This window comes from Natator depressus, chromosome 2 (genome assembly GCF_965152275.1).
Source record: "Natator depressus isolate rNatDep1 chromosome 2, rNatDep2.hap1, whole genome shotgun sequence".
Lineage (NCBI taxonomy): Eukaryota > Metazoa > Chordata > Testudines > Cheloniidae > Natator > Natator depressus.
This window is the reverse complement of record NC_134235.1, coordinates 204,588,388-204,615,727: the sequence shown is the minus strand read 5'-3', so window position 1 is coordinate 204,615,727 and position 27,340 is coordinate 204,588,388. Positions and strand designations below refer to the sequence as shown.

The 27,340-nt window shown below is 43.2% G+C and overlaps 1 protein-coding gene across 1 annotated transcript; it reads left to right on the top strand.

Moving 5' to 3' along the window:
- Window positions 1–995: 995 nt before the first annotated feature.
- Window positions 996–27,220, top strand: GPNMB (glycoprotein nmb). The gene is given in 13 exon segments (XM_074945791.1): window positions 996–1,129; window positions 1,131–1,225; window positions 10,623–10,775; window positions 12,081–12,224; window positions 14,782–14,955; window positions 15,849–16,007; window positions 17,518–17,826; window positions 18,775–18,834; window positions 20,852–20,974; window positions 21,529–21,631; window positions 22,601–22,806; window positions 25,043–25,136; window positions 26,961–27,220. Coding segments are annotated over 13 exon segments (1,908 nt in total). The 3' UTR covers window positions 27,115–27,220.
- Window positions 27,221–27,340: the final 120 nt, after the last annotated feature.

Here is a 27,340-nt window from a genome sequence, read left to right as displayed (position 1 = left end):
ACCCGCCATGTAGACAGTGCCATGTCCATGGAAGACCTTCTCCTGTCAACATAGCTACCACCTCTCAGGGAGGCGGATTAACTACGCCAACATGAGAAGCTCTCTCGTCAGCGAAGGAGCGTCTTCACGAAAGTGCTACTTTCTGTGGTCTGTGTCTCCAGTGGATCAAGGTAGTGGACAGAGGCACTGGAACAAGGTGGGTTCAGGGACCATGGCCCCGTCACTTTTTACTGGCTGTAAGGGCGAGCAATGGGGCAAGAGAGCGGAGAGGAGCGAGCGGGGAGGGGGGGCAAGATCTTGGGGGGAAGAGGTGGTGCAGGAGCAGGGCATCGGGGGAATGGGCAGCACGAGGATGGGGGCTTTAGGGAGAAGGGGTGGCATGGGGGCAGGGCCTTGAGGGGAAGAGGAGGTGTTCGCAGCCCTGCAGGCCTGTGTTCGAAACCCTCTGGGCCTTACACACTGTCTTAATAAACCTTATAATAATAGCAGCAAATGTTTTGGGGAACAGTGCAATTTCATCACAACATCACAATGTGCCGCCATGTAGCATCACATATCACAAAAATGCAACATCAGATGCATGAGCGTGTCCTGACTCCCGCAGTGAAGATACTTTTAAGAATGATTTCCCTAAAATGAGCATTAAATATAAGCCCAAGTCCTGGTGATGAACTGGAATCAAGCATTCACCTTTTAACCCAGAAATGTTAATGCACGAACATGATGCGAGTCACTCCCAAGTTTACAGAAGGGGAACGAGCAACTGCAGTAACAATTACAAACTGGGCTGAGGCGAGAGGTAACTGAAGGGAAATGGCTTTAATTTGAAAACAAACATCTACAAAAGCTGGGAACAGGGCAAAATTGGTCTAAGAATGTCTGTGGGGAGAATGGCATGTTTCTAAGTGGGTCTCTTAAAAATGCCAGTGAATGTTAAAGTGAGAGGAGTGAGTCATAAGCACATGAGCATTGAGTTGAGTAGAAGACAAGAAATCATGCATCTCTGCTTAATGCCATCACATGATGAGCCCTGGAGCTCTCCATTTAATCACAGAGGAGGAGGGCAGCAGATAAACAGTATTCTCACTTCTCTGAAGAGAGTTAACTTGTGCTGGAATTGGGGGCACAATACACTCACACTCCCACACCATGAAGGGTCTCTGCCTCCTCTTCCTCCTCGGAGTCCTGCTTCTGACCGAAAGGGTTCTGCATGCTGCTGCCAAACGTGAGTGCCTTGATTCCTTCCCCTCATTTCCCCCAACTTCCCCAGATTTAATTTGCTGAGATGGTGTGATCACAACTATGCTGCTATTTTGAAATGTGTTTTGCTTTGGTTGCTGCAGCTCAGGGATTGGGTGTTTTCAGGCTGCATCCTACCTAGCTGGGGGTTATCTGCTTCTGTGGCTGCACATGTGATCTGAGCTGGGATAGGAACGAGGAGAGCTATTCTGCTACCTGTTGTAACACCAGAGGCACGGTGACGGGCTGATGGGTCCTGAGCCTCTGTTGACCTCCCCAGACCTCCAGATGAGACACACCAGCTCAGTGACAGGGACAATGAGCCTCTGCTGATTTCCCGACCTTAGCTCTGGTTGTGACTCGCCAATTCAGAAACAAGGGTCTCAGGGAGGATCCCATTCCCTCTCCACACTGACAATGGGCCCTGGATCCTGGGGAGGGGATTAAGCTTCTTTGGAACTCTCTCTCTCTCTCTTCCAGGTCTGACAGACCCTCTCAAGTACAGAGGGGGCAGGACCGTTTGGGACTGAGCTATTGCTGACCTTCCAGGAGCCCAGGGTTGACTTACTGGCTCAAGGATAGAGGTCTAGGGGTGGGGACTGAGCCTCAGTTAGCCTCCGTTCCCTTCCCTGGGCAACACACTGTCTCAGGGAATGCTGAACCATTCCTCACCTCCCCATCTTGTTATACCAATAAAATAAAAACCAGCAGGATCTTATTAAAGGGGAAAAGGCAAAATACCACATTTATTGTGAATACAGAAAGAATCATAGTAGTTAGCAGTTAGTTATAGCTATAACATTCCATTCAATCTCATATTTATTCACACATTCATTCATACACACACACACACACAGGTTCTGCAAGGTTGTTATCATAGTTACCAGCCTTAGAGTTGCTCATGTCAAGCCACTGGCCAGGTGGCCTGGACATGAGGAGGGAGCAGGGCCTTCTCAGATGCACATCTGATGCTCCTGGAAGTTGGTTTGCAGAATCAGACCCCAAAGTTCTCACTTTCCAGAGTCCAGAGATAGCATACAAGCTCAGGGACGGGAGCCCAGCTGAGTTGGGAGCAGGGTGCAAGGAGCGCCAGCTCCTCTCTTCCAATAGAACTAAAGTATGGTGTCATTCACAAGAATCACTTTCTTGGGTTTTATTATTGGACTGGCTGCTTTGGACTCAGTTGCTCCACATGTGGTAATGACTGACACTTGCTTATGAAGACTGTGTATAGTTAAGTGGAGGAAAAAACTTCTCTAAAGCCTCTTTTTTCTTACCCCTCAGTTCACCTCCATGTGGTTTAGAGGGACTGGTGCCAAAGTAGAGGCTAGGGTGAAAAATGCCTTGTCCGTGTAATCCAAAAGTTTGTGGAACTTCTTATATTTGATTGAGATAAACATATTACAAGTGAATGAAGAAATGCCATAGGAGCTTACCTGGTTAGAGTTTGTGATGCCCAAAGTTATGATTAGGGCTGATGGTTTGTCATGGAAAAAACATACAAGCCACAGTCCAGTCATGGAGCAAATGCCAAAAGTTGCAGGGCACTTTGTTTGAATCCAGATATTATCCATTTGGCAATAACAACTTGTTTCACACATTAAGCGTGAGGGTGTGACTGGCCACAGAGAGGGTGCATGAAGAGGGAAGGGTGCCGGGCGTCTTCCCCAGTCCTCTACCCCCTTTGCAGAGGCCAGGCAAAATTGCAGCCCTTGCACACTTCTGAGATCAAAGACTGCTCCCTTCTAAAGACCGTGCAGGGCACAATTCCCCACAGAGCAGGGAGGGGCTAGCAGCAGCGCTGGCTGAGCACGGAGATCTGTGCACACTATGGGACCAGTCAAAGGGAACTCCAGTCTGGTAGCAGCCTCAATGGGTAATAAGGTGGGTGGAAAAAAGGCAGCTGTTGCCTCTCCTTCAGCACTGCTTCCCTGCCTCCACCTCAGGTGTCACAGTGCTGTGCAGACACCGCTTCATCCAGCTATATCTGCACGGTGCCTCTTCTAAACTACAGAGAAGTGACAGGACCCCTGAGCACGTAACACACCACTATAGGCACAGAGGTGGATTAAGATTTATTGGGGCCCTGGGCTGTCAAGGTTCCTTTCCCACTCTGAACTCTAGGATACAGATGTGGGGACCTGCATGAAAAACCCCCTAAGCTTATTTTTACCAGCTTAGGTTAAAACTTCCCCAAGGTACAAACTATTTTACCTTTTGCCCCAGACTTTATTGCTGCCACCACCAAGTGTCTAACAAATATATAACAGGGAAAGAGCCAGCTTGGAAACGTCTTTCCCCCCAAAAATCATCCAAGTCCTACACCCTCTTTCCTGGGGAAGGCTTGATAAAAATCCTCACCAATTTGCATAGGTGAACACAGACCCAAACCCTTGGATCTTAAGAACAATGAAAAAGCAATCAAGTTCTTAAAAGAAGAATTTTAATTGAAGAAAAAGTAAAAGAATCACCTCTGTAAAATCAGGATGGTACATACCTTACAGGGTAATCAGATTCAAAACATAGAGAATCCCTCTAGGCAAAACCTTAAGTTACAAAAAGACACAAAAACAGGAATATACATTCCATTCAGCACAATTTATTTTATCAGCCATTTAAACAAAACAGAATCTAACGCATATCTAACTGTCGCTGCATACGCCCAAGGGTCATGGAGAGGTTCACCTCTTCCACGCCACCAGCACTTTTCCCTTCATAGTAGACACCTTCAGGCCACTCAGCATCATCTCCTCCCTGGGCTGTAAACTGACAAACCTTTAATTCTCTGGAATAAAAGGACTTTAGAGAATTAATATGGTACACCTTAGGCTTTCGGTTGGAGGTGGGGAATGCTATGAGATAATTAACAGCTCCCAGGCGCTCCTGGACCGCGAATGGCCCTTCCCACGATGCTTCCATTTTATGGGCCTGGAGTGCCTTTAAGACCATGACCTGGTCCCCTACTTTGAAGGAATGCTCTCTGGAATGTTTATCATACCAGGCCTTTTGCTCTTTTTGAGCATCCTGTAGGTTTTCTTTAGCAAGGGCTAAAGAGGTTTGGAGGATGTTTTGTAGGTTGGTTACAAAGTCCAGAATGTTAGTTCCTGGAGAAAGTGTAAACACCTCCCATTGCTGCTTCACCAACTGCAATGGCCCCTTAACCTCACGGCCATATACAAGTTCAAATGGTGAAAACCCTAAACTGGGATGTGGTACAGCTCTGTAGGCAAAAAGCAACTGCTACAACACTAGGTCCCAATCATTGGAGTGCTCATTTACAAATTTACGTATCATGGCCCCCAAAGTCCCATTAAATTTCTCCACCAGGCCATTTGTTTGATGATGGTAAGGGGTGGCAACCAAGTGATTCACCCCATGAGCTTCCCAAAGGCTTTCCATAGTTCCTGCTAGGAAATTAGTCCCTGCATCTGTGAGGATGTCGGAGGGCCAACCTACCCTGGCAAAAATGTCTGCTAGTGCCTGGCACACACTTTTAGCCCTGGTGTTGCTTAGAGCTACTGCTTCCGGCCATCGGGTGGCAAAATCCATGAAAGTCAGTATGTACTGCTTTCCTCTGGGTGTCTTTTTCAGAAAAGGACCCAGAATATCCACAGCTACTCGCTGAAATGGAACTTCAATGATGGGGAGTGGCTGGAGAGGGGCTTTGACCTGGTCTTGCAGTTTTCCCACTCTTTAGCATACCTCACAAGACCGGACATAGGTAGAAACATCCTTGCCCATTCCCTCCCAGTGGAATGACCTCCCCAAACAGTCTTTAGTCCTGTTCACCCCAGCATGGCCACAAGGATGATCGTGGGCCAAGCTCAAGAGCTTTACCCGGTACTTAGTTGGAACTACCAACTGTCTCTGAGGATGCCAGTCTTCCTGGTGTCCACCAGAAAGAGTTTCCTTGTATAAAAGTCCTCTTTCTACAACAAACCTGGATTGATTAGAAGAGTTGAGAGGTGGTGGGTTGCTCCGGGCCGCCGTCCAAGCTCTCTGGAGGCTTTCATCTGCTTCCTGTTCGGTCTGGAACTGTTCCCTTGATGCTGGAGACATCAGTTCCTCATTGGATTGTGGACCTAGGCTTGGTCCCTCTGGAAGTGATGTAGGGGATGGGGCTGTTTCCATTGACTGTGAACCACTCTCCACTGGTGCTCTATGTTGGGGTTCAGGCTCCAGCTGAGCCTCTTGTGTAGGGTTATCGGCTGCTGCCGGTTCCGGTTCTGGGACTGGCTCTGACTGGGTCTTCTGGGACTGGATCCACTACTGCTGTTGCAGACGTTGGCATGGGGTCTGGGTCCATCACTTCTGACCGGGTCCTAGTAGAAGTTTCCGGAACAGAGCTAGGCGGGACGGCTTGCTTAGCCTGGCTGCGGGTGACCATTCCCACCCTTTTGGCTAGCTTCACATGATTGGAAAAGTCTGCCCCCAACAGCATGGGGATGGGATAATCATCATATACTGCAAAAGTCCACATTCCTGACCAGCCCTTGTACTGGACAGGCAACTTGGCTGTAGGCAAATTGAAAGAGTTGGACTTGAAGGGTTGTATTGTCACTTGGATCTCTGGGTCAATTAAATTGGGGTCCACTAAGGAAGCATGGATAGCCGACACTTGAGCTCCGGTGTCCCTCCATGCGGTGACCTTCTTCCCGCCCACACTCACAGTTTCCCTCTGCTCCGAGGGTATCTGGGAGGTATCTGGGCCTGAAGACCTCTGGTGTGATTCCAGTGTAATGAACTGTAATCGGTTGGGGTTCTTGGGGCAGTTGGCCTTCACATGCCCCAGCTCGTTACATTTAAAACATTGTCCAGCTGACGGGTCACTGGGGCAAGGTGGGTTGCTGGAGAACGATGTGGCAGGACGATAAGCCGAGTATTCCTTGGTGTGTAGTTGGGGCCTTGGGCTGCCCCCGGTAGTAGGGTGTGGTCTGATGGTGTCCCTTCCGGTATCCGCTCCAACTGCAACCAGGGTTGTTCCTCTCTCCTCCCTCCACCTGTTTTGTTCCAGCTTGTCCCGCCTCTCTGGCGGTCTGGGACTGCTTGTATCGATCAGCATAAGAAGCAAGACTTTCTGCTGAGTCCATTTCCTTATCCCATAAACACTGTTTTATTCCTCCTTGGACATATTCAGGAATTGCTCCTGAGCTGTCAAATCACACATTCCGTCAAAGCTAGTAACACCCCTTCCTTGGACCCATTTATCTAATTTGTTTATCTAAACCTTCATCTGGTTTAGATAAGCCACATTACTTAGTCCAGGCCCTCTCTTAAGGGTTAGAAATTTTACTCTGTACGTTTCAGATGTAATTTGAAATTGCTTTAAAACCAAATCCTTGAACTTATTATAGTCAGAAGCCTCATCAATAGGCATCTTATTGAATATGTCCAGAGCTCTTCCAGTTAATTTTGTGACCAATGTGGTCATCTTGTGAGCTTCAGGAATTTTATGGAGAGTGCACAATCTCTCAAAGGTGAGAAAATATTCAACAATATCATTGGATTCATCATACTGTGGACATAGTCTCTCCCATTTGTGGATTGTTGGGGAAGGATGGTTAGGGTTATCCAGTAGATTCCGCTCAGCCTTTGCCTTCTCTGTCTCCAGTGCATGCTTCCTCTCTTTTTCCTTCTCCTCCTCAGCATGCTTCCTCTCTTTTTCCTTTTCCTCTATTTCTTTTTCCCTTGCCTCCATAGCTCTCCTGTGGGCAGCCTCCCTTTCCTCCTCAGCATGCTTCCATTCTTTTTCCTTTGCCTCCATAGCTCTCCTGTGGGCAGCCTCTTTGGCTGTTTCCTTGGTTTCTGTCATGGTTGCCTCTCTGTTTTTAACTAACTTTACACCCGAGAGTTAGAACTAAAACAAACAAACAAAAACCTTGGCTTGTCAAAACAAAAATAGGTTGTGCTGTAACCGGATACCTATGTTCTCTGATGGTGATTTTCAGCCTACAGAAAAATCCTTAAAAAACCCCAAACACCTTTGTCTCCAGGCAAATAGACAGAAAATCCCTCTAGTTGCTCTTAGGTAAAAAACAACTTCAGGTCTGTGAAGACTTGTGAATTTCTCTGCAGGAGGTTAACTACCCCACCTTTAGGTAGAGAAAACTCCAGCTCACAAAAGACAATTTCCTTTTGTCTCTGCTCTGGCCCCCAAGCAGAGACAAAAAAACTCTAACTGCTTTCAGCTTAAAACCTGCTTTCCAGCAGCCCGAAGGGAAAAAATATTTCCTTTTAAAAAATCTGTGCTTCTGGTTCAAAGAATCTCAAATTGATCTCAAAATGATTTCAAGTTAATCCCACTGCTCTGCCACCAAGGTTCCTTCCCCACTCTGAACTCTAGGGTACAGATGTGGGGACCTGCATGAAAAACCCCCTAAGCTTATTTTTACCAGCTTAGGTTAAAACTTCCCCAAGGTACAAACTATTTTACCTTTTGCCCCTGGACTTTATTGCTGCCACCACCAAGCGTCTAACAAATATATAACAGGGAAAGAGCCAGCTTGGAAACATCTTTCCCCCCAAAAATCATCCCAAGCCCTCTTTCCTGGGGAAGGCTTGATAAAAATCCTCACCAATTTGCATAGGTGAACACAGACCCAAACCCTTGGATCTTAAGAACAATGAAAAAGCAATCAGGTTCTTAAAAGAAGAATTTTAATTGAAGAAAAAGTAAAAGAATCACCTCTGTAAAATCAGGATGGTACATACCTTACAGGGTAATCAGATTCAAAACATAGAGAATCCCTCTAGGCAAAACCTTAAGTTACAAAAAGACACAAAAACAGGAATATACATTCCATTCAGCACAATTTATTTTATCAGCCATTTAAACAAAACAGAATCTAACGCATATCTAACTAGATTGCTTATTAACCCTTTACAGGAGTTCTGACCTGCATTCCTGCTCTGGTCCCGGCAAAGGCAACACACAGACCGAGAGAACCTTTGTTCCCCCCCCCCCCAGCTTTGAAAGTATCTTGTCTCCTGATTGGTCATTGTGGTCAGGTGCCAGCGAGGTTATCCTAGCTTCTTAACCCTTTATAGGAGAAAGGGTTTTTCCTCTGGTCAGGAGGGATTTTAAAGGTGTTTACCCTTCCCTTTATATTTATGACATGGGCACAAAGAACATTTGGGCTCCCCTACACTCCAGGGGCCCAGGAGTGCCAGAACTGGGGGAACAAGGGGGTCATGCCTTCCCCTTTTTAACATGGGCATAGTAGCCTTGGGCAGTGGTGGAGTGGCGGCGGCAGGGGCTTCCCCACCACAAAGCACAGCCCCTGCTAGTGGTGCCAGTCTCTTCTCGGTGGGGGGCTGAGGTGGCCCATAGCCTCCCCTTGCCACAGGACCCTGCCCCCCGCTCCTCCTCTTCCCACCAATGCCCTTCCCCCGGCCAGACTGGAAGCCAGAGCTGGGCCATGCTAAGAATCACCCAGGGAGCCCAGGCTGCTGTGGAGAGCCCTGGTCCCTCCACATGCCCTGGGCAGTGTGCTCCAGGAGGCAGGGACATGGTCCAGGGGCTACTCTCATGGCTTTCTGTGATCCATCCATTAAGCAGTCCACCTCTTTATAAAGTGAACCAATGCCACAACTGCAACGGTATGTCCAGTGATATGAACAATTTCTGCAAATTTCACAGTAAAAAATGCCTGTTGAAACTTTCTTCTCTTCAGCTAGATAAGATAATGCAGCATAGCATCTAGGAAAATGTACAGATGGTCTTAAAACGTTGGGATGTAAAATATTTCTTGCCAGGGCTTGAACTGGGACGGGGGAAGTATGCTCTGGTCTCTTCTAAACAGATTACAGTGAGATGTGTGGGTATGTGCGTCCCAGGGACCCCATGGTGTCAACTGGGAGAGGGCACAACTGCACAAGGGTCCATGAGGTTTTACGGGATCCCCTGGCTCAGATATATGCATAATAGTTCACCAAAGGGTGGCATGTGAGGTCTCTGCCGAGAGCCAGTAGCCCACTGGTCATCATAATCATTGAAAAGCATATGAAGAGCGGCCAGCACATCCCTCGGCCCGCGCCACTTCCCGCAGCCCCCTTTGGCCTGGAACAGTGAACTGCAACCAGTAGGAGCTGCGATCAGCTGAACCTGTGGACTCTGCAGGTAAACAATCCAGCCCAGCTGGCCTGCGGCTTTCCCTGGCGGGCCGTGTGCCAAAGGTTGCCAGTCCCTGCTGTAGGTGCTTACAAATTGATTGTTTAATAATTTGTTCCAGGATCTTTCCAGGTATCGAATTTAGGCTGACTAATATTCATTCCTGAGGTCATTTTTGTTCCCCTTTTTAAAGATAGCTACTCTGCTTGCCCTTCTCCAGTCTTCTGGGACCCCACCTGTCCTGTTCTTGAAGATAATCACTAATGGTTCCAAGATTGCTCCCGCTAGTTTCTTAAGTACTCTAGGGTGAATTTCATCAGGTCCTGCCAACTTTGAATACATCTAACTTATCTAAATATTATTTAACCTGTTCTTTCTTTATTCTGGCTTGTGTTCCTTCCCTCTTGTTTAATATTAATTGTGTTAAGCATCTGGTCACAATTAAGTTTTTTAATGAAGACTGAAGTAAAATAGGCATTAAACATGTCAGCCTTCTTAGTGTCATCCATTAGTAATTCTCCTTCCCTACTAAGTAATAGACCTACACTATCTTTCATCTGTCTTTTGCACCAATGTATTTATATAACTACTTATTGTTGTCTTTTATGTCCCTTGCTGGGTGTAACTCATTTTATGCCTTAGCCTTTCTGATTTTGTCCTTAAATGCTTGTGCTTTTATGTCCACAACAGAAACATTAGACTTTTCTATTGAATGCTTCAGGAACCTTAAGTACTAAACTATAAGTAAAGCCCCAATTCTGCAATGCATTCCATGTAGGCAGATCCCTATGTTCATGTGTGTTCCCATGGACTTTAATGGATGCAGGGGTCCACCTGTGTAGAACTCATTGCAGGATCGGGGACTAATAGCTCACTATTACATTCCCTAATGTCTCTTTTAATAATCACCTGTTGACAGTTTACATGTAACTTTTTTGGTTTATAATCCATTGAAAATATTTTTTAAAGTTCTGAGAAAGTATAAATGAGCAAAGGAAGGGCTGGAAAATGTTCATCCATGTGATCTTATCCCTCCAAGAACCCTTTAATTTAACTGGAACATGTCCTAAAGTTAGGAATGGATGAAATATGTATAACCTAAATTCAGAGGAATTTCCATTATCAGTAGACTGGAAGACATAAGCTTTGTTTATAATGATAAAGTTCCAAGCATGTCCATTGATTAAGAGTTTTGCATTCGGTGAATAATTTAGTATTGTGAAATGGAGCAGGGGAAATAGTCATACTTTATATTGCTCATATTTCTATCTAGAGTTTCGAGATGTGATGAGCCATGGAAGATCTTCTTCTCATGTCAGGTCCCATAAGAAGCTACATGGCTGGTCTCCTGATCAAAATCAGTGGAATGAAAAGCTTTATCCTTTCTGGGAAAAAGGAGATCCTAGATGGAATGACTGCTGGAGAGGTAGGTCTAGATATGCAACCCTAAAGCTCTGTGAAATGTAGCCAGAAATTCTATAAGATAGAATAGAAAGTTATAGATAGTGTGTTTTGTACTGTACATATCCCAGAATTGCTCTTTGCAGTATTGCGCTAGATACTAGTACTTAATACGTTGTCTGATGAAGTGGCCGTGGCAGCCATTACAAAATATGCTCCATAATAATTCACAGCCTCAGATATTGAAATCTGGTTTATTGAAAAGGAACATTAGCCAGGACACTGGGAAAATCCCTTGTTCTCTGTGAAAAGTGCCAGTAGGTTGGGATCTTCAACTTCCACCTCAAGGCACATCACTGGATCAGTTTAACACTTTCTACGAAGAACCAGCACATTGTATGCCACTGTTTTATCACCACTGGTTATGAGCCCAGGACTAAAGGCTACACCTTCTGATAGAGACAAAAGAGCTGTCCTCTGGTATAAGCTGCCTCTTTTGTGTACAAATGTGATTTTAGTTTATAGTAGGGGAATGTCTAGAGAATGGTTAACTTCAATTGACTGTATTGTAGCTACACTGATTTACATTGGCTTAGAATCTGGCCCACTAAGTCTAATTTATTGGCATAGGTTTGGATTTTGAAGAACACCTTAGTGACTTCGGATCACAAATTCCACTGAAAGTACATGAGACTTGTGCCTCAAAGTCACTTAGCACTTTTAAAAAAACCCCATATTAATAATTTTCAATTGGTCTCCTCCAAACTATTTAAGTAAAAAGTTTCTAATTTTTGTTGTTCTGGTTAGATATTAAGAGCATCCAGTACCTCAGATGGTTAAATGAGGGGCAAAAGAGCTTCTTCAGGAAGGTCAGTACAATGCAGTATAGTATGTTGTAAGAAGTGTTAGAGACACTTAGGGTCATCACCTCAGCACGTGTAAATAGGTGTAGCTCTTTTTGCAGCCTACAGAGTGTTACCAGTTTATGCAGCTGGTGATCTGGCTCTTACAGTCTTTGTAATAAGTTTAACATGATTGATTTTAAACTTTTTTGTTTAAATGGTGCACAAATAAAAGTAATAGCTACTTCAAAAGACTGCAAAAAGAAAAGGAGTACTTGTGGCACCTTAGAGACTAACCAATTTATTTGAGCATAAGCTTTCATGAGCTACAGCTCACTCACAAAAGCTTATGCTCAAATAAATTGGTTAGTCTCTAAGGTGCCACAGGTACTCCTTTTCTTTTTGCGGATACAGACTAACATGGCTGCTACTCTGAAACCTGTCAAAAAAACTGGTGTATAAATGAAATCTCATCTTAATTTCTTCAGGAGGAAAGGTGGTGGCCAGATTGACCTCTGACAGCCCAGCTCTAGTAGGATCAAATGTGACCTTTGCTGTGAACCTACAGTTTCCCAGGTGCCAGAAAGAAGATAACGACAGCAACATAGTATATGACAGGAACTGCAGGAATGGTAGGTAACAACAATACCCTTATATTGTGAACAAGTGTGGCAATGGTACTGGTGCACTTGTGGTCTACAAAAGCGTCATGCACACTTGGAACCATCAGCATTCTGCTTCCAGGCTGCAGTTCTATGCCTGTTAAATTGAAAACGACAGTAATGTCTGATTGGTGTCACACAAAAAGTCCTTGTTCAGAAGATGACTGTCTTATTTTTACCCATCTGCACCCACTACATAGAATGGCCAGGAACTTTAAATGGATTTTTTTCCACTGCAAAATGAAGTGTTTTATCTGGCTCCCAGAAAAACTGTTACTGCTCAGCTCAGTTGCAAGTTTGCCCAGTCACTGGACTGAATACTGGCATGGACTAGGGACCGAATGGCTAGGCAGCAGTTCTGCGGAAAAGGACCTAGGGGTTACAGTGGACGAGAAGCTGGATATGAGTCAGCAGTGTGCCCTTGTTGCCAAGAAGGCCAATGGCATTTTGGGATGTATAAGTAGGGCATAGCCAGCAGATCGAGGGACGTGATCGTTCCCCTCTATTCGACATTGGTGAGGCCTCATCTGGAGTACTGTGTCCAGTGTTGGGCCCCACACTACAAGAAGGATGTGGATAAATTGGAGAGAGTCCAGCGAAGGGCAACAAAAATGATTAGGGGTCTGGAACACGTGACTTATGAGGAGAGGCTGAGGGAACTGGGATTGTTTAGTCTGCAGAAGAGAAGAATGAGGGGGGATTTGATAGCTGCTTTCAACTACCTGAGAGGTGGTTCCAAAGAGGATGGTTCTAGACTATTCTCAGTGGTAGAAGATGACAGGACAAGGAGTAATGGTCTCAAGTTGCAGTGGGGGAGGTTTAGGTTGGATATTAGGAAAAACTTTTTCACTAGGAGGGTGGTGAAACACTGGAATGCGTTACCTAGGGAGGTGGTAGAATCTCCTTCTTTAGAAGTTTTTAAGGTCAGGCTTGACAAAGCCCTGGCTGGGATGATTTAGTTGGGGATTGGTCCTGCTTTGAGCAGGGAGTTGGACTAGATGACCTCCTGAGGTCCCTTCCAACCCTGATATTCTATGATTCTATGATTCTATGTTACATCAGTAACATGGGTTTTTCTAACCGGGTTTGTAAAACTGAGAATCTTCAATAAGGAGTCCAGAGTTCACTAAATAACATCTTTATAAGGCTACCTCCCAAGGAAGAGCCGATCTTATATTCCTGATATTTCAAACATAAAAAACAAGCAGGGGAAAATATCTTTTAAAATAAAAAATGTTTTTGGCCTTCTTTATATCTCTTAAATGAGGAAAACCGAAATGTTTTTATTTGCTGAAAAACCCAATGTTTTTATTTGCTGCAGCTTGGCAGAAATAAACCTTTGTTCCAACATCCAGATAGATTAAATAACACTTTCTACCGATCAATTTCAAGAGATGTCAATCACTACTTGAATAGCATAGCTTCTACTTACAGGCATCTCAGGCATTAGATTGTGGAGTATCTGTCCTATGCTTACTAATTTTGTGCTTTTCCAATGAAGAAACATATATTTTTCTGGTTCTAGTGGTGCTTGCAGTTTACATGGCACTTATTTAAAAATGACACAACTGGCTCTTCTGACAAAAGAAAGAAAGAAAAATAAAAAGCAAGCCAAATTCTACTGCGGGTTTCACAGCTGCAGCTCCCATTGGGCCAGAATGCAGGTGCAACCCCACTGACCTCAATGAGACGGCATTGTCCTATGGGACTGGCAGCAGAATTTGGAACAACAGCTTCAATTGGCATCTTCTAGGTGAGCCAACAGAATTCTTGAAAACAACTACATTCTTTTGTCAGAATAAAAACATACCAAGCAGAAAATACCTAGGATTATAATTAGAAAGAACAGAGGAATTGTGATGTAGTGAACGTTACTCTGAAAATGCCCTCTCCTCCTGCTCCATATTTAAAAACATGACTGAAAAGCAATATTGTGGTTTAAATGTAATAAATGTTCTGCTTTGGTGGTGTAAGTTCTCTGGGCATGATCATGTCCACTGAAGTTAATAGGTATTTTTCATTGACTTCAGTGCAATCAGGACTGGGCCCCATGTCTTCGGCCTTGTTCCTCATGGTGCACCATAGGCATGTGGTTCCCACATCTTTACATAATCCAGTCCTTGGTATTTGCTTATGTACAATAGTCCAGACAGTTTCATGAGCACCTAACTGAGGCACAACATGAGCTTTCACTTAATCTGTCTTAATATTGTGCTGGGAAACAGGGGTCTTGTGGTTAAAGCACTGGACTGGAACGCAGGATATCTGCAATCTGTGTCAGGCTTTAGCACAGACTTCCTGTGTGAGCTTGGGCAAGTCATTAACCATGTGGTGCCATAGGGCCTACTATGAAATTGAAATAATAGTACCTCCATTTCCTGCCTCATTGAGTCATTGTAAAGATAAGTTAATGGACGTGTCTGAGGATCTTTGTTGCCATGAATGAGCCCCATAGAAATAAAGAAGGGGAAACATTCCACTTTTATATAAAAACACAGAATAAACGGTAATCTATTTCTACACCTAGATTCCTCAGACTTTCCTGATGAGTATGTCTACAACTGGACTGAGTGGATTGATGACTGTGACTGGGAAATCTGCACAAGCAACAATACCCATAATGTGTTCCCAGATGGGAGACCTTTCCCTCATCATCCTGGCTGGAGAAGGAGGAACTTTGTCTATTTGTTTCATACAGCTGGTGGGTCCAGTAAAATGTATCTTGGTTTTGTGTCCTAACTTGTTTCCCTAATGCCTTGCATTAGAATTCCCAAAGAGGAATTCAACAGTTGTTGAGTGAGAGAATACTAAACACATTCCGAGCTGCTAAGCGAGAATAGCAGCTGCTCTGTTAATTCCTCTGAGGTTTGGAAGTCATATACTACCATGACATGTTCTGTAAGACTGCAAATGCACAGAGCTGCCACTGTTGAAAAGAACTCCCTTCTCAATCACAATTTGGATAGAACATTTAGAGGAAATCTTCAGGGCAAAGAGGGTGGGGGAAGCCAGATGATTTAGTGATTAGCACTACCAAGTAGCAGTCTGAGGTTCAGGAGTGATCTTGTGCCTGTAGGTCCTCAGACTGGCTTCTTCACCTCTAGAAAGAAAATGCAATGTGCATTTTGTTAAAGCACTCCTAAGCTGGTTGAGTATAGATCTGTTCCTCTCCGGGTTGTGACTTCCGGCAACAGAATGTGTAATAATTGGCCCACCCTTGCTATTGACTATACTGTAAATCTTAGGCTCCTAACTTTGACTGGCAAAATTATTTTAGGTATTAATCTAATTTAGTTGCATTGGGGAAATGAAGGTGCCTTGGCAAATGCCTTTTCTTGGATTGCTGGGAGCAGGCCCATCTTTCGAATGCCTTTGGCTGCTTTGCTGAAACTCAGAAAAAAAACCTAATGGCAGGGAACATAACAATGACATGAAGTGTGTTTGAAAAGAACATTTCACGCAAATGAAGGATGAGCATAAAATACACACTTTTGATTTAGACAATCCAAAATTTCACAGAAATACTACTTCTCTTTATAAAACTTCTTCCATCTCGTCACAAGAGGAAAATATGAGTTCATGTCCTGTTCACAGGCCAGTACTACCAAAAAACTGGAGGCTCTTCAGCAATTGTTTCCATCAACACAACAAATATCACCCTTGGCGAACAGATGATGGTGGTCTCCGTTTACAGAAGAGGTCATCGAACATATGTTCCAGTTGCAACAGCAAGTGGCATCTATGTTGTGACAGGTGAGTGTGCTGGACTAAACCACAACTAAATACTTGGCAGTGCTTGTAGTGGAGATTTTACATAAATGCAACTAAAGTGTTATCTGGAAGAGTAGTGAGGGATGTAAGGAGGGATTGGAACAAGTGATGCTTTTAACTTCCATGTGAAATCTCTAGTAGGTTACCCTGAGCAGTATGGAATAAGTCCTCTTAGCAGACTTGTGAAGAGCTAGTTGAAAAATGTGTTCTTCACAATAGATATTAACACTGCAAATATATAAGTAAGGATGGAAATGAATTATGCTAATAATTCTTCTCCAGAACCCTATAGAGAATACTTTTTTTATCTGTGCTACAACATCTGATATGCCAGAGGCTTACCTCATGCTATCCTGCAATTTGACTTGTCCCAAATAAAATTTAAGATCAATTTCTACTTATTGTTCTTTGTCTGAAATGTTTGAATAAGCAACAGAAATCTGTGGTGTACATAAACTAACTTACCTTTCATACAGAATGTGAATCTAAGCTTAAATTTATGGATATAATGCAAATTGTCCTTTATTTTGTCTGCATCCCACATGCATCCCTAGTACTAATAGTCCAAAGAAAAGAAATTGGAGGGACTTCCTGACCCTTTCTCTGGATGAAATTCATCACCCTTCTCTGGATGAGGCTGGCTAAAGTATCCCAGGGATTATTTCTATCTCTTCATTCTGGCTGTCTCTTAAATTTAAGTAACCCACCAACATCAACCCAAATGCACACACTGCAACAGTTCAGTCAATGGATCCTTTTTGCAGCACTGGAACAGACAAACCAGTCCTAACGCATTGAGCATGAGATTTGCTCACTATACCTCATTCTCAGGCTCTCCTTATCTGTGACCTAGACAATCTCAGACAAAATAATGATGAAGGCAAAGTATCTTATTCATGAAGGGCCACACTCTTGCTCATGCTAAGTAGCAACTTTCACCACAAGTGGTCCCACTGAAGCCCATGGGAGTTTTGTCATTGACTTCAGTGGTCACAGGATGAGGTCCTATAATGTCCCCCAACCCAAATTCACTACATCTCCTTAATGAATTGAGTTTCAAGGGATTTTCCTCCTCTTTTGTACTGATGGGAGGAAATACGTAGGAAATTACAATAGGACCTTTAGAAACAATTGATGTAATAAAGATACTTCTGAAAAGCAAATGTTTTACTTTCTAAATGCATCAGATTGCACCAAATGGCAGGTATAGAACAATATTAATGGGACAGGGAACCTCCAGATGACTAGATATAGGGTCTTCAGTAGATGCACATGACGCTCTACGTGGTTGCAGTGTTTCACTCTGTTACTGTAATATATTGAAAAGTGAGTTAGAGAAGAAACCTGTATTAAAGAAATTAAGCCTGGCAGTTAACATGATGCAGGCTTGTGTCTTACACTTTGCAGTGACCTTTGCAGTCTGAGGGCTGTGAAGCAGTCTGTTACTTGCATCCATACACACCTGCTTCACTTTCTTTCATTTTTCCTGCAGACCAGATTCCTTTATATGTGAACCTGTCCCAGAAGAACGATCGCAATGCCTCAGACTCTGTCTTCATCAAGGATTCTCCTATCACATTTGATGTCAAGATCCATGATCCCAGCCACTACCTTAACAATTCTGCTATCTCCTACAAGTGGGATTATGGAGATGGCAGTGGCTCATTTATATCCAACAGCCCTATTTCAACTCACACTTATACACTGCAGGGAAACTTCAGCCTGAATTTGACCGTCCAAGCTATTATACCTGTAGCTTGTGAGCCTGCAACACCTACCCCACCACTTCCTACCTCGCCAGGTCAGAGTCTGTCAATCAATATGAATATTAGGAAATTAATAATGATCATTAATACACCAACATTTTGGTTTTTAAAAATTACATACCTTTAAAAGCTTTACGGTCAGCAAAATTGGATCTACACAGCTTTTGTAAACATAACATATGTATACTTACTTAAGAGTCTGAATCAATAACAGGATAAGTATGTAGTCTAAAGTTACAGATATAAAAGGATTCTAATTTATGCTAAAACCAATTTACAATACCTTGACAGTGTAAAGGAGCCTTCAAGGGGGAGTAAATTACATGTGCACTCACTTTATGGCCCCTCAGCACTGCCAGAGCAGGGAGTGTGTACTGGGGGAACTTATTCCAGAATAAGGTAGGGTGTGAATCTAAAGCGCAATGCCTGTTCCAGAATAGCTATTGTGGAACAGCTTATTCTGCAATAGATATTCCAGACAATTTCCTAGCGTGGACAAGCCTTTATGAAAAGAAAAGGAGTACTAGTGGCACCTTAGAGACTAACCAATTTATTTAAGCATAAGCTTTCGTGAGCTACAGCTCACTTCAGTGAATTTCACTGTAGCACTGCAGTGTAGACACTACCTACGCTGACAGGAGGAGTTCTCCCATCGACGACGTAGGTAATCCACCTCCCCGAGAGGCAGTAGCTAGGTTGACTCAAGAATTCTTCTGTTGACCTAGTGCTGTCTACAAGGGGACTTAGGCTGACTTAACTATGAATCTAAGGAGTGTGGATTTTTCCATGTAGTTTAGCCAACCTAATTTTCTCCCACAGACCAGGGCTAAGATGTGGGTGTTTTAGTGGGTAGCTACCAAATGTGTGTGATTCAGACAAACTAATCCAGCACTGTGCCAGAATGACCCTTTACACCAAATAGAAGGTAATTATACTGCTGTTGTATTTTTGGCTGTGTTAATTATCACAATGATCTTTTACAGGGGCAACAACTCAAAACTCAACCAGTACTGCAAACAAAACTGAACTGACCACTCCTGCAAGTAAGTTTATATCTCTTCTTGTGTAGACTATTAGAAACATTTTATAGTAAATTATTTTCTATGATTCTTACAGCTTGATTCACAATGCCAGGGGCTCATTAGCTCCTACTAACCTCAGGCAGTTTCCTCACAACACTAATTTGAGGAAGAGATTGCAACCCTCTTGCCTTGTCTGCATGCTCAGCTTGTTCCCCTCTCTTTCTGATAGCCTCCCCTCAGGACATGGAGCACAGTCCTCCCTTCCCAGGTAGGACACCAGTGGCAAACCCCCAACATCAAGTCACAACATCCAATCCCAGTTACCTTAAATAAAAGTTTGGTTGGCACAGAGTAGGCGTGAGTGTGGAGGGGAAAGAGGCCGCGAAAGTAAAAAGAAAAAACAATCTCGTTGATTAAACAAAGAATAGAGCAAATGATGCAGGAGCTCTGGTCTGGCTGAGTGTCACTCAACTCAGGACCAGAGAGGGAAGGGGGCAAAGGTGTCTTTGTGCCGTTTTTGTGGCTCCTTAATCCTGGGGTTGGCCCTCAGTGCCTCTTAGACTAGCCTCCCCCAGTTGCCCTTGGTTTCAAGGTGCTGTTCTGTTGGCCAAATGCAGAGCAGATGACTCTCTCCAGTCATCCCCTTCCCCCCACCCCCACGCCAGACATGCTCCTTAGCTCAGTAGCTACGAGAGAAGTGGCTTAGAGCCTCTATGCTGATTTGATAACACTTAGAGGGAATCCCCCTATATAAAGGGAATCTGTAGGAAGCTTTTTAATGAAGCTTTATGGCCCCTTTTAACCATCAAAGCAGTGAAACGGGGTGATAGCAGTGATTCTGGCCTAGCTATTGGTTTGTTTGGATTTGAACAAAAATAAAAAGAGTTGCTTATTTAAAGCTCACTAGTTAGGCTAATTTAGTGTTCATTAGCTAAACTAATCACTGTGCTGAGTGGAGCTGCTTAAGCTCTAAGCTTAGTTTACCCCTTTGGTTAAAGAAGATTAGAACCTGACGAAGCAGCACACTGCCAGCTCTAACTACCTATGTCTGTCCCTGCAAGTTTGTGTGTGTTGTCCCAGAAAGGTATCTGACCACCTTCTTCTGGATATAATCATTAGCTGGTTGATTGTTTTCAACATCTCTTGGAAGAGAATGATTTATTACCATGCAAATGGAGATAGCCCCACTTTCTGGCTAATTTATATCAAATACCCCTTAAAGATGCATGTAATAACTTACGGTTCAGTCCAACACCCACTGAAGTCAGTGGGAGTCTTTCAGTTGATTTTGATGGGTGTTGGACTAGGCCTTTGATGAACGCAACTGTTTGAACTCAATCTAATGGCTGTAATTCATCGTACATACAAATATCCAAACAGTGTAAACAATATGGGCATGAAATGACACACCTCACAGACAAGTACAATGTAAAACCTATACTGTATGCAGCAAGAGACAGACCAAGACAATGGAAGGCCTTTATATACTGTGTCACAATATATCTGGAGACTGGAATGCGTCTGATATTGTATAATGAAAGTATCTGCAGATGGGTGGAACAGACATGATTCACAGTAGTAGAGGTTAAAAAAAAAAGAAGAAGGGGAAAACAAGAGAGAAGAGTGGCAAACTCATTCTGCGCAGAATGCTGGATTCCATTTTTAATCGCCTGTGAGCAGGGGCATAAATTCCTTTCCCCCACCTCATGTGCTGAATATGCTACTTCTACAGCTCCTACTGGCCTAGGGATCTGAAATCCAAATTACTCCTCTTGCCTGGCTCTGCAGAACGCTGGGCCAAGCAGGTTTTCTTTCAGTTTTGCACAAGATCTCTTTGAGATAAACTGCATCACTTATTTACTCACCGTGCATTTAGCAGAAGGCAAAAACCTAATTTTTTAATCATTTGGCTTCCCTTCATTGGTGGTGTGAAAGAAATTAATCCACTTAGACTTTGTCTCTATAACATAGATTGTGCAAAATATATTCTAAGCAGTGTAATTAGCAATATGTTTCTTTCCCCTGCTCAATCCAACAGTAACTACTAAACCACCCTCTAACCTGGACTCTCCCACCAGCGCTGGTGTAATGGAAGACACTCCTGATGGAGGCTGCCATATTTACAGATATGGACATTATAAAACTACTATCTCCATTGCAGGTAAGTGCCTACATCAATAAGAGAATAGGAAAATTGGTTGATATGGTACTGAACGTATATGGGCTGCCTTGTTTGTTCAGTTTACCTGCTATCTATTCTGTAAATACCACAAGAAGGAACTATAAGAACCTATTCTGCAGGCTTGGGTCTGGTTTCATAATTTAACGTACAGTTAACAGACTGGCATTGTTTGCTTTTTTACAACCTGGTTTATCCAGTTGCTAAGCTCAAAATATATGGATAGTGGAGGATTTGAGTGAGTTTGTCACTTAGAGTGGAGGGCAACAATTCCGTATGGGGTGCATTGTAACATCTTAAAATTTCCAAGATCTTTTAAGGGGAGTTCTGGGGTGAGATGGAGAATAGTAAAGAGACCAGACCTCAGCTGACTATTAACAAACCACTTATCTTATTGAGTTTTTAAATGTGTAGTCTTCAGATCCAGTCAGGATAATTCAAACACAGTTCATCTATGATTCTAAGTGGACTATTTTTGCTGAATCATGTCATTGCCTGAGTAACCTAACAGGTTGATGGGCTCTTTCTGCCCTTAGAGGGAATCCTTCAGGTAAACGTTATTCAGATGACAAGTGTCCAGATGACAGTGGCTCAAGGTGAAAACTCCCTGGTTGACTTTGTTGTTACCTGCCAAGGGAGGTAAGTGTATTCACTAATTTCCCTCTTTAAAAAATTAGGTACTTGGATGTTACTAGTATGCTACCCACATTCATATGCAGTTGCATGAACAATAGTTGAAAACACAGCAATGACCATCTGTTGACTGAAATTAAGATAATGGAAGTCTCATTTGTGAGTTATATCAAGAGAAATTATTGCCCGGTTCTTTGGCTTCAGACGAAAATGACATGCCTAAGCAAAAATAATAGAACTAGTTGGTGGGCAGAAGCAAATCTCTGTTTTCCAGGCAAAGATGGAGGACTTCAGCACTCACACTAAAAAGGGAAGTGGCTTGCTCAAACTGGGAGGAAGCCGTCTTTCTAGCCATAGGTTTTTTGACATTTGGAATAAAAACTTGTGTCAAAGGAATTCCTTGGATGCAAAGAGCATTGCATTAATATTCGTAGCCACTGGAAAATGTATGGATCTGAGAGAACTGAGAAGTACAGATCAGTCTTGACAACATAACTGGGAAATAATCCCTTTGAAAGTAATCCTAAAACTAGCAAGACATTCCTGCTACATGTACTAGTACATCTAAGACTCTCCAAAGGGTTTACATTGTATGCCTGGTGAACTGAACCAAAATTAACAGATTTTATCTACTAAGTAGAGGCCAGGTGATACTGTGCTTTGAGAAATGAGTGTAATTGCTGGTAACATTATAAATGATGCCAGACATAGTTGTGAAATTATGTATGCTTGTAGGAGTGAAGTGGGGAAAATGCAAAGTCCTCTGTAGTCGGAAAATAATGAGTGTTATGCCAAGCAGCTAATTTAATGGAAGAGTAAGGCTACTGGTTCAGTTTCATATTGGTCTAACATCACTGATTCCAACAGAGTTGCACCAGCACAAAACAGGTCCAACTGAGGATAATCAGGCCCACTGAATCTATGATTTAGATTAGTAGTAGTATACATTCATTTTCTCTCTCACACTTCCCCCAGTCTTCCTACAGATGCCTGTACAATAGTCTCTGACCCCACATGCCAGGTGTCACAGAATGTGGTATGTGACCCTGTTGAAGTTACTGATCAATGCTTACTGACCATCAGAAGAGCCTTCAATGAGCCCGGAACCTACTGTGTAAACATTACATTGGGTGATGATACAAGCCAAGCCCTCACAAGTGCCCTTATATCTGTAAATGGAGGTGAGTCCAAATGGAACAGATGTTGAAGATCTGTGAATAGCTTCTCTTCATGGCCATTTCACAGGGAAGTGTGTGTGTGTGTGTGTGTATTATTAATTATTTGCCATTATGACACTACTGAGAGGCCTCAACTGAGATTGGACCCCATTATGTGAGAAACTATACAAACACATAATAAGATAGTCCCTTCCCCCAGAGAGTTTCTAATCTAAATAGAAAAGAGAGACAAAGGGTGTGAGGAGAAAACAAAGGCACAGACAGGGAAAGTGACTTACCTAAGGTTACCCAGCAGGAGAGTGGTAAAATCAGGATTAGAACTCAGGACCGTCTATCAATCTAAGGTATTCATATGCCCACAATGTTTACTGAATTTCTCCTCACAACAGCCCTGTAAGGCAGGGAAGTGCCATTTTCCCCATTTTACAGATGGGGAACTGAGACACAGAGAGGCTGAGTAATTTACCCAAGCTGACACAGGGAAATCTGGGGTGGAGCAGGAAAGTGCAGCCTGGTCTCCAAGTCCTAGGTTAGTGTTCTGGCCACTAGACTACACTGCCTCACCATGGACTTCAATATTGCTGGGCTAATTTACATAATCTGAGGAAGTGGCCTTTGGTGTTCATTCACAACACTGTTTTCAGCAGATCTTATTTAGTTTGTTCCAGATCTGGTGAGTCCATAACAGCTGGGGGCACTCTGGGCCAGATTTTCAAAGGTATTTATCTGCCTAAAGATGCAGATAGGCACCTAGTGGGACTTTCACAAGCACCTAAGAGCCTAACTCCCATTGATTTCAATAGGAGAGAGGGGCATAGGTGCTTTTGAAAATTTCACTGGGTGCCTATCTGCATCTTTAGGTGCCTAAATGCCTTTGAAAATCTGGCCCTAAGTGCTTTGCAGGATTGTGCCCTCTCTAAATTGGTGTGGCGTTCGGCACAACTGTTTAACAAAAGTCCAGTTTATGTGTATTTAAACCACTGTTAGATAGGATGTAGTTCCACAATGTATACATGCCCCTTGGATGTATAATGTTTTCCAAATCACATAAGGGTACATGTGATTCACACAGGAATGTACATCCCTGGCTGCTGTCTTCACAAGGACGATGGTGTAAACTAGCGTTACTGTCAGGCTTATCCAAACATTTATAATAACACACTGCAAGATGGTATGGTTTACATAGATTAAGTCAACTGTTAAAACTAATTTAAAGTCTTGATTTGAATATATTTACATAGTAATTATGGATTAATAAATTAGGTCCAAATCAATGTGTATCTCTAGTTTACTCTGCTTTATAAAAATAGTTGTGAAGGCAATAAGCAAGAGCATGACTCAGCATCAGTAAACTCACCACATAGATTGAAAAGCAGCCTCTGGACTGGAGAATTAAGAAGCTTAATACAGATCATAAAAGTAAATAATAATTAACAGTATTTATTTTTTCAGTTTCACCTGTGCCAGATCTAGTAGGGTTAGAACTGCACCCAAGCACAATGGTCTCTGAATTTGAAGCCAGTCTCAGAGGTGGCCTGAAAATTTGGTGGCAGAACAACAGAGGGAATCACAGGCTGGGTCAAGAGTTAATTCCTCAAGATGCCAGTATTACAAAGGCAGAACACTCAACCCCTAGGAGGGACATCACATCATCACCAACAATCACCCCACCTACAGCCACTCAGTCCTCTCAGGAGGATGTCCTGTCCAATCCTGGGACAGAGAGGGGAATCACTAGAACGCACGGCTAGGGCAAATGAAAAGATACCAGAGAGATTCCATTCTTTCTCCTCCCTCAAACCCTACTTCTCAATGACATGCTAATTCTTATTCTCCGGGTTATAAAATGATTAAGTACTTTGTACTCTTAATTTAAACATTCCCTTTGTAGCATACCAACAGGGCAAGTAGCAAAGTAACTCCAAATCTTGTGGGATGCCAGCTAGCCCTGCAGTTCCTCTGCACATTGTAAAGGTACTTGCATGTTACAGTCAGCAAACAATATATTTCATATGGAAACATACAAGGCACTCTTAAAGTATTCACCTTTAGTATAATTCGGCTGGCATCAAAGATGAATTGGACCCTAAAGTCTGTGAATGCTGCTGAGCCCTACTGTTTAGCGTGAAGGGAGTGTTAAATATACTGCACCTTCTAGAGTCACGTGGCAGAAAGAATGGTGCTGCTGGAAAATTGTACCTCACTGTATAGAATTTGTAAAACAAATTTGTTATTCAAGCTCCAGGGTCATCTTCGAGGACAGTGGAAGGTGTCTTGATCACCTCAGGTTTCTTGGTGGCGTTTCTCATCTTTGTGACTCTCCTTCTTCACAAGTAAGTTGCTGGTTCCAATAGTTAAGAAATAGATCAGGATGACAAAATGATTGCATGAATATTCAGATAGATAAAAAATTGAATTTGCTTTGGCTATGTTTGCATCCTTTTTGGGTTTGCTTTCCACATATATTTCAGCAAATGAGTTTACTGGCCAGAATGCTCATAAAACCATTGTGGGTGAATATTAAAGAATATCATGGAAAACAAATTTTGAATTCATCAGCACAAGTAGTCAGACTGGAAACATGATTCTGAAAATTTTACTCATCTAATCAGAGAGAGGAAATAATACAAGGTGACTTATGTGTCCAATCAAAACTAACCAACACATCTTAAGTTTCAGATTTAGAATACTCATAATAAAATGTGTATGAATGATCTGCAGACTAAGAATATTCATCAAAATTGTTAATCAAATAACTTTAACTAATAAATACATTTGAGAAAATAGTAAGGGGCTTGCAGACAATTCACAAACAGATACATTTACATTGCAGTATCAGGCCTTCAGGATCCCATTGTACTAGGCATTGTACAAACATATAGTGAATAACATTCCCTGACCCAGAGAGCTTACAGTAAAAAAAAAAAAGACAGTCAAATTCATCATATAAATTATTTGCATAGCTCTAGTTAAGAGTATTCCCACTCTTTCTAATTACTAAGTACCTTGTTCTTCAGGCTTACATTTTATTACCATCTGCATGCATTTACCCTGTCCTTTATCACAGCGGTTTAAATATGGTTGTTACTAGCAAGTTTCTAGTACAGTTTCTTTGAGCCTGTATGAACAGGGGTTTTTTGTCTGTGAACTGTATTAGAAGCAGATTATAAAACTATACCAGGAGCAGAGGAAGTGCCCTAAAAGTGTATGTGTGTGTGGGGGGGGGCACAGGAGCCCAATCTGTGCCTCCCCGGGCCCTCCCCCGTGGTCCTGCCTCTGCCCCTTCCCCTAAAACCCCACCCTCACACTGCCCCTTCCCCCTATGCCCTGCCCTAGCGCTGCTCTTCTCCCTGAGACCCTTCCCCACCCCTTCCCCCGAGGCTCCACCCCTGTGCTGCCTCTTCCCCTAATGCCCCACTCCAGCACCACCTCTTCCCCCCAAGACCCCTCCCACGCTCACTCCTCTTCCCCCTCCCTCGTCGCCTGCCTTTGTGGCCTTTTAAATCTACAGGGGGCCATGGTCCCTCGGGCCCCCCTCTTCCGGCACCCCTGGACTATACTCATAGTAAGGGAGTAGTCGAGAACACAGTTTGGCTACAATACTCACAGTGGCCAGGGAAATCATGCTAGAACCTTGTCAGAACAAAACATGTTTACACAAAGTCACAGCTAGCACAGTTTTGCTTCCATGGTGAGCAGGGCCCTGAAGAGAGTTCAAGTATTTGCCCCCAAAACAGGGGGTGCTGGAACAAGGAGTGTGGTAGCATCCCCTGGCTTGAAGTTGTTTCCGTCATATACGAGATTTACAGTTTTGTTCCATGACTTTCAGCCCCTCCACTGTAAAAATTGTTCCAGTGCCACTGCCCCAAAATGCAGTGTGGTAAGGCAGGGTGTACAAGAACTTCTCTTTCTGAGTAAACTCAGAACTGTGTGCATAACAACTCAAAATCCTCTCTGGACCGCTATTATTTTCCTTAATAACCTCTCTAGACCTGGCAGCTCTCACACGATCATTCAGAATTAGTCACAACAGCCTCCTATGGTGGTTTCCAGTTGTGGGGGAGGATGGAGGAAGACATGGTGTCAATATTTGGCTCTCTCACATACTCCCAGTGCCATGTTAACTTCAGTAACTAACTTTACAATCTTCCTTGCAGGAGATACAAAGAGTACAAACCTATTGAAAGAAGTGCAGAACAAGTGGAGAACAGGGAGGGACTGAATGTTTACTTCAACAATGTCAAGGCTGTTCTCTTCCCTGGGAACAATGAGAGAGATCCTCTGCTGAAAACCAAACCAGGAATTGTTTAAATCTTTAGTGTAACCTCTGATATTAGAGTCTATATATGGGGTTTATGGCTGAACTGTACTTCAATGGATGACTACTTAGTATGAAAACAAGGGATTAGGGTAAACCTCCAGATATGCGCAGATGGGTCGGTACATTTTGTTTCAATTTATTTAGAAATGGAAAATGGCTTCTTTTCAAAAATGGAGTTGTGATTACTCACTGATTACTCACTGTTCTTGCTTATGA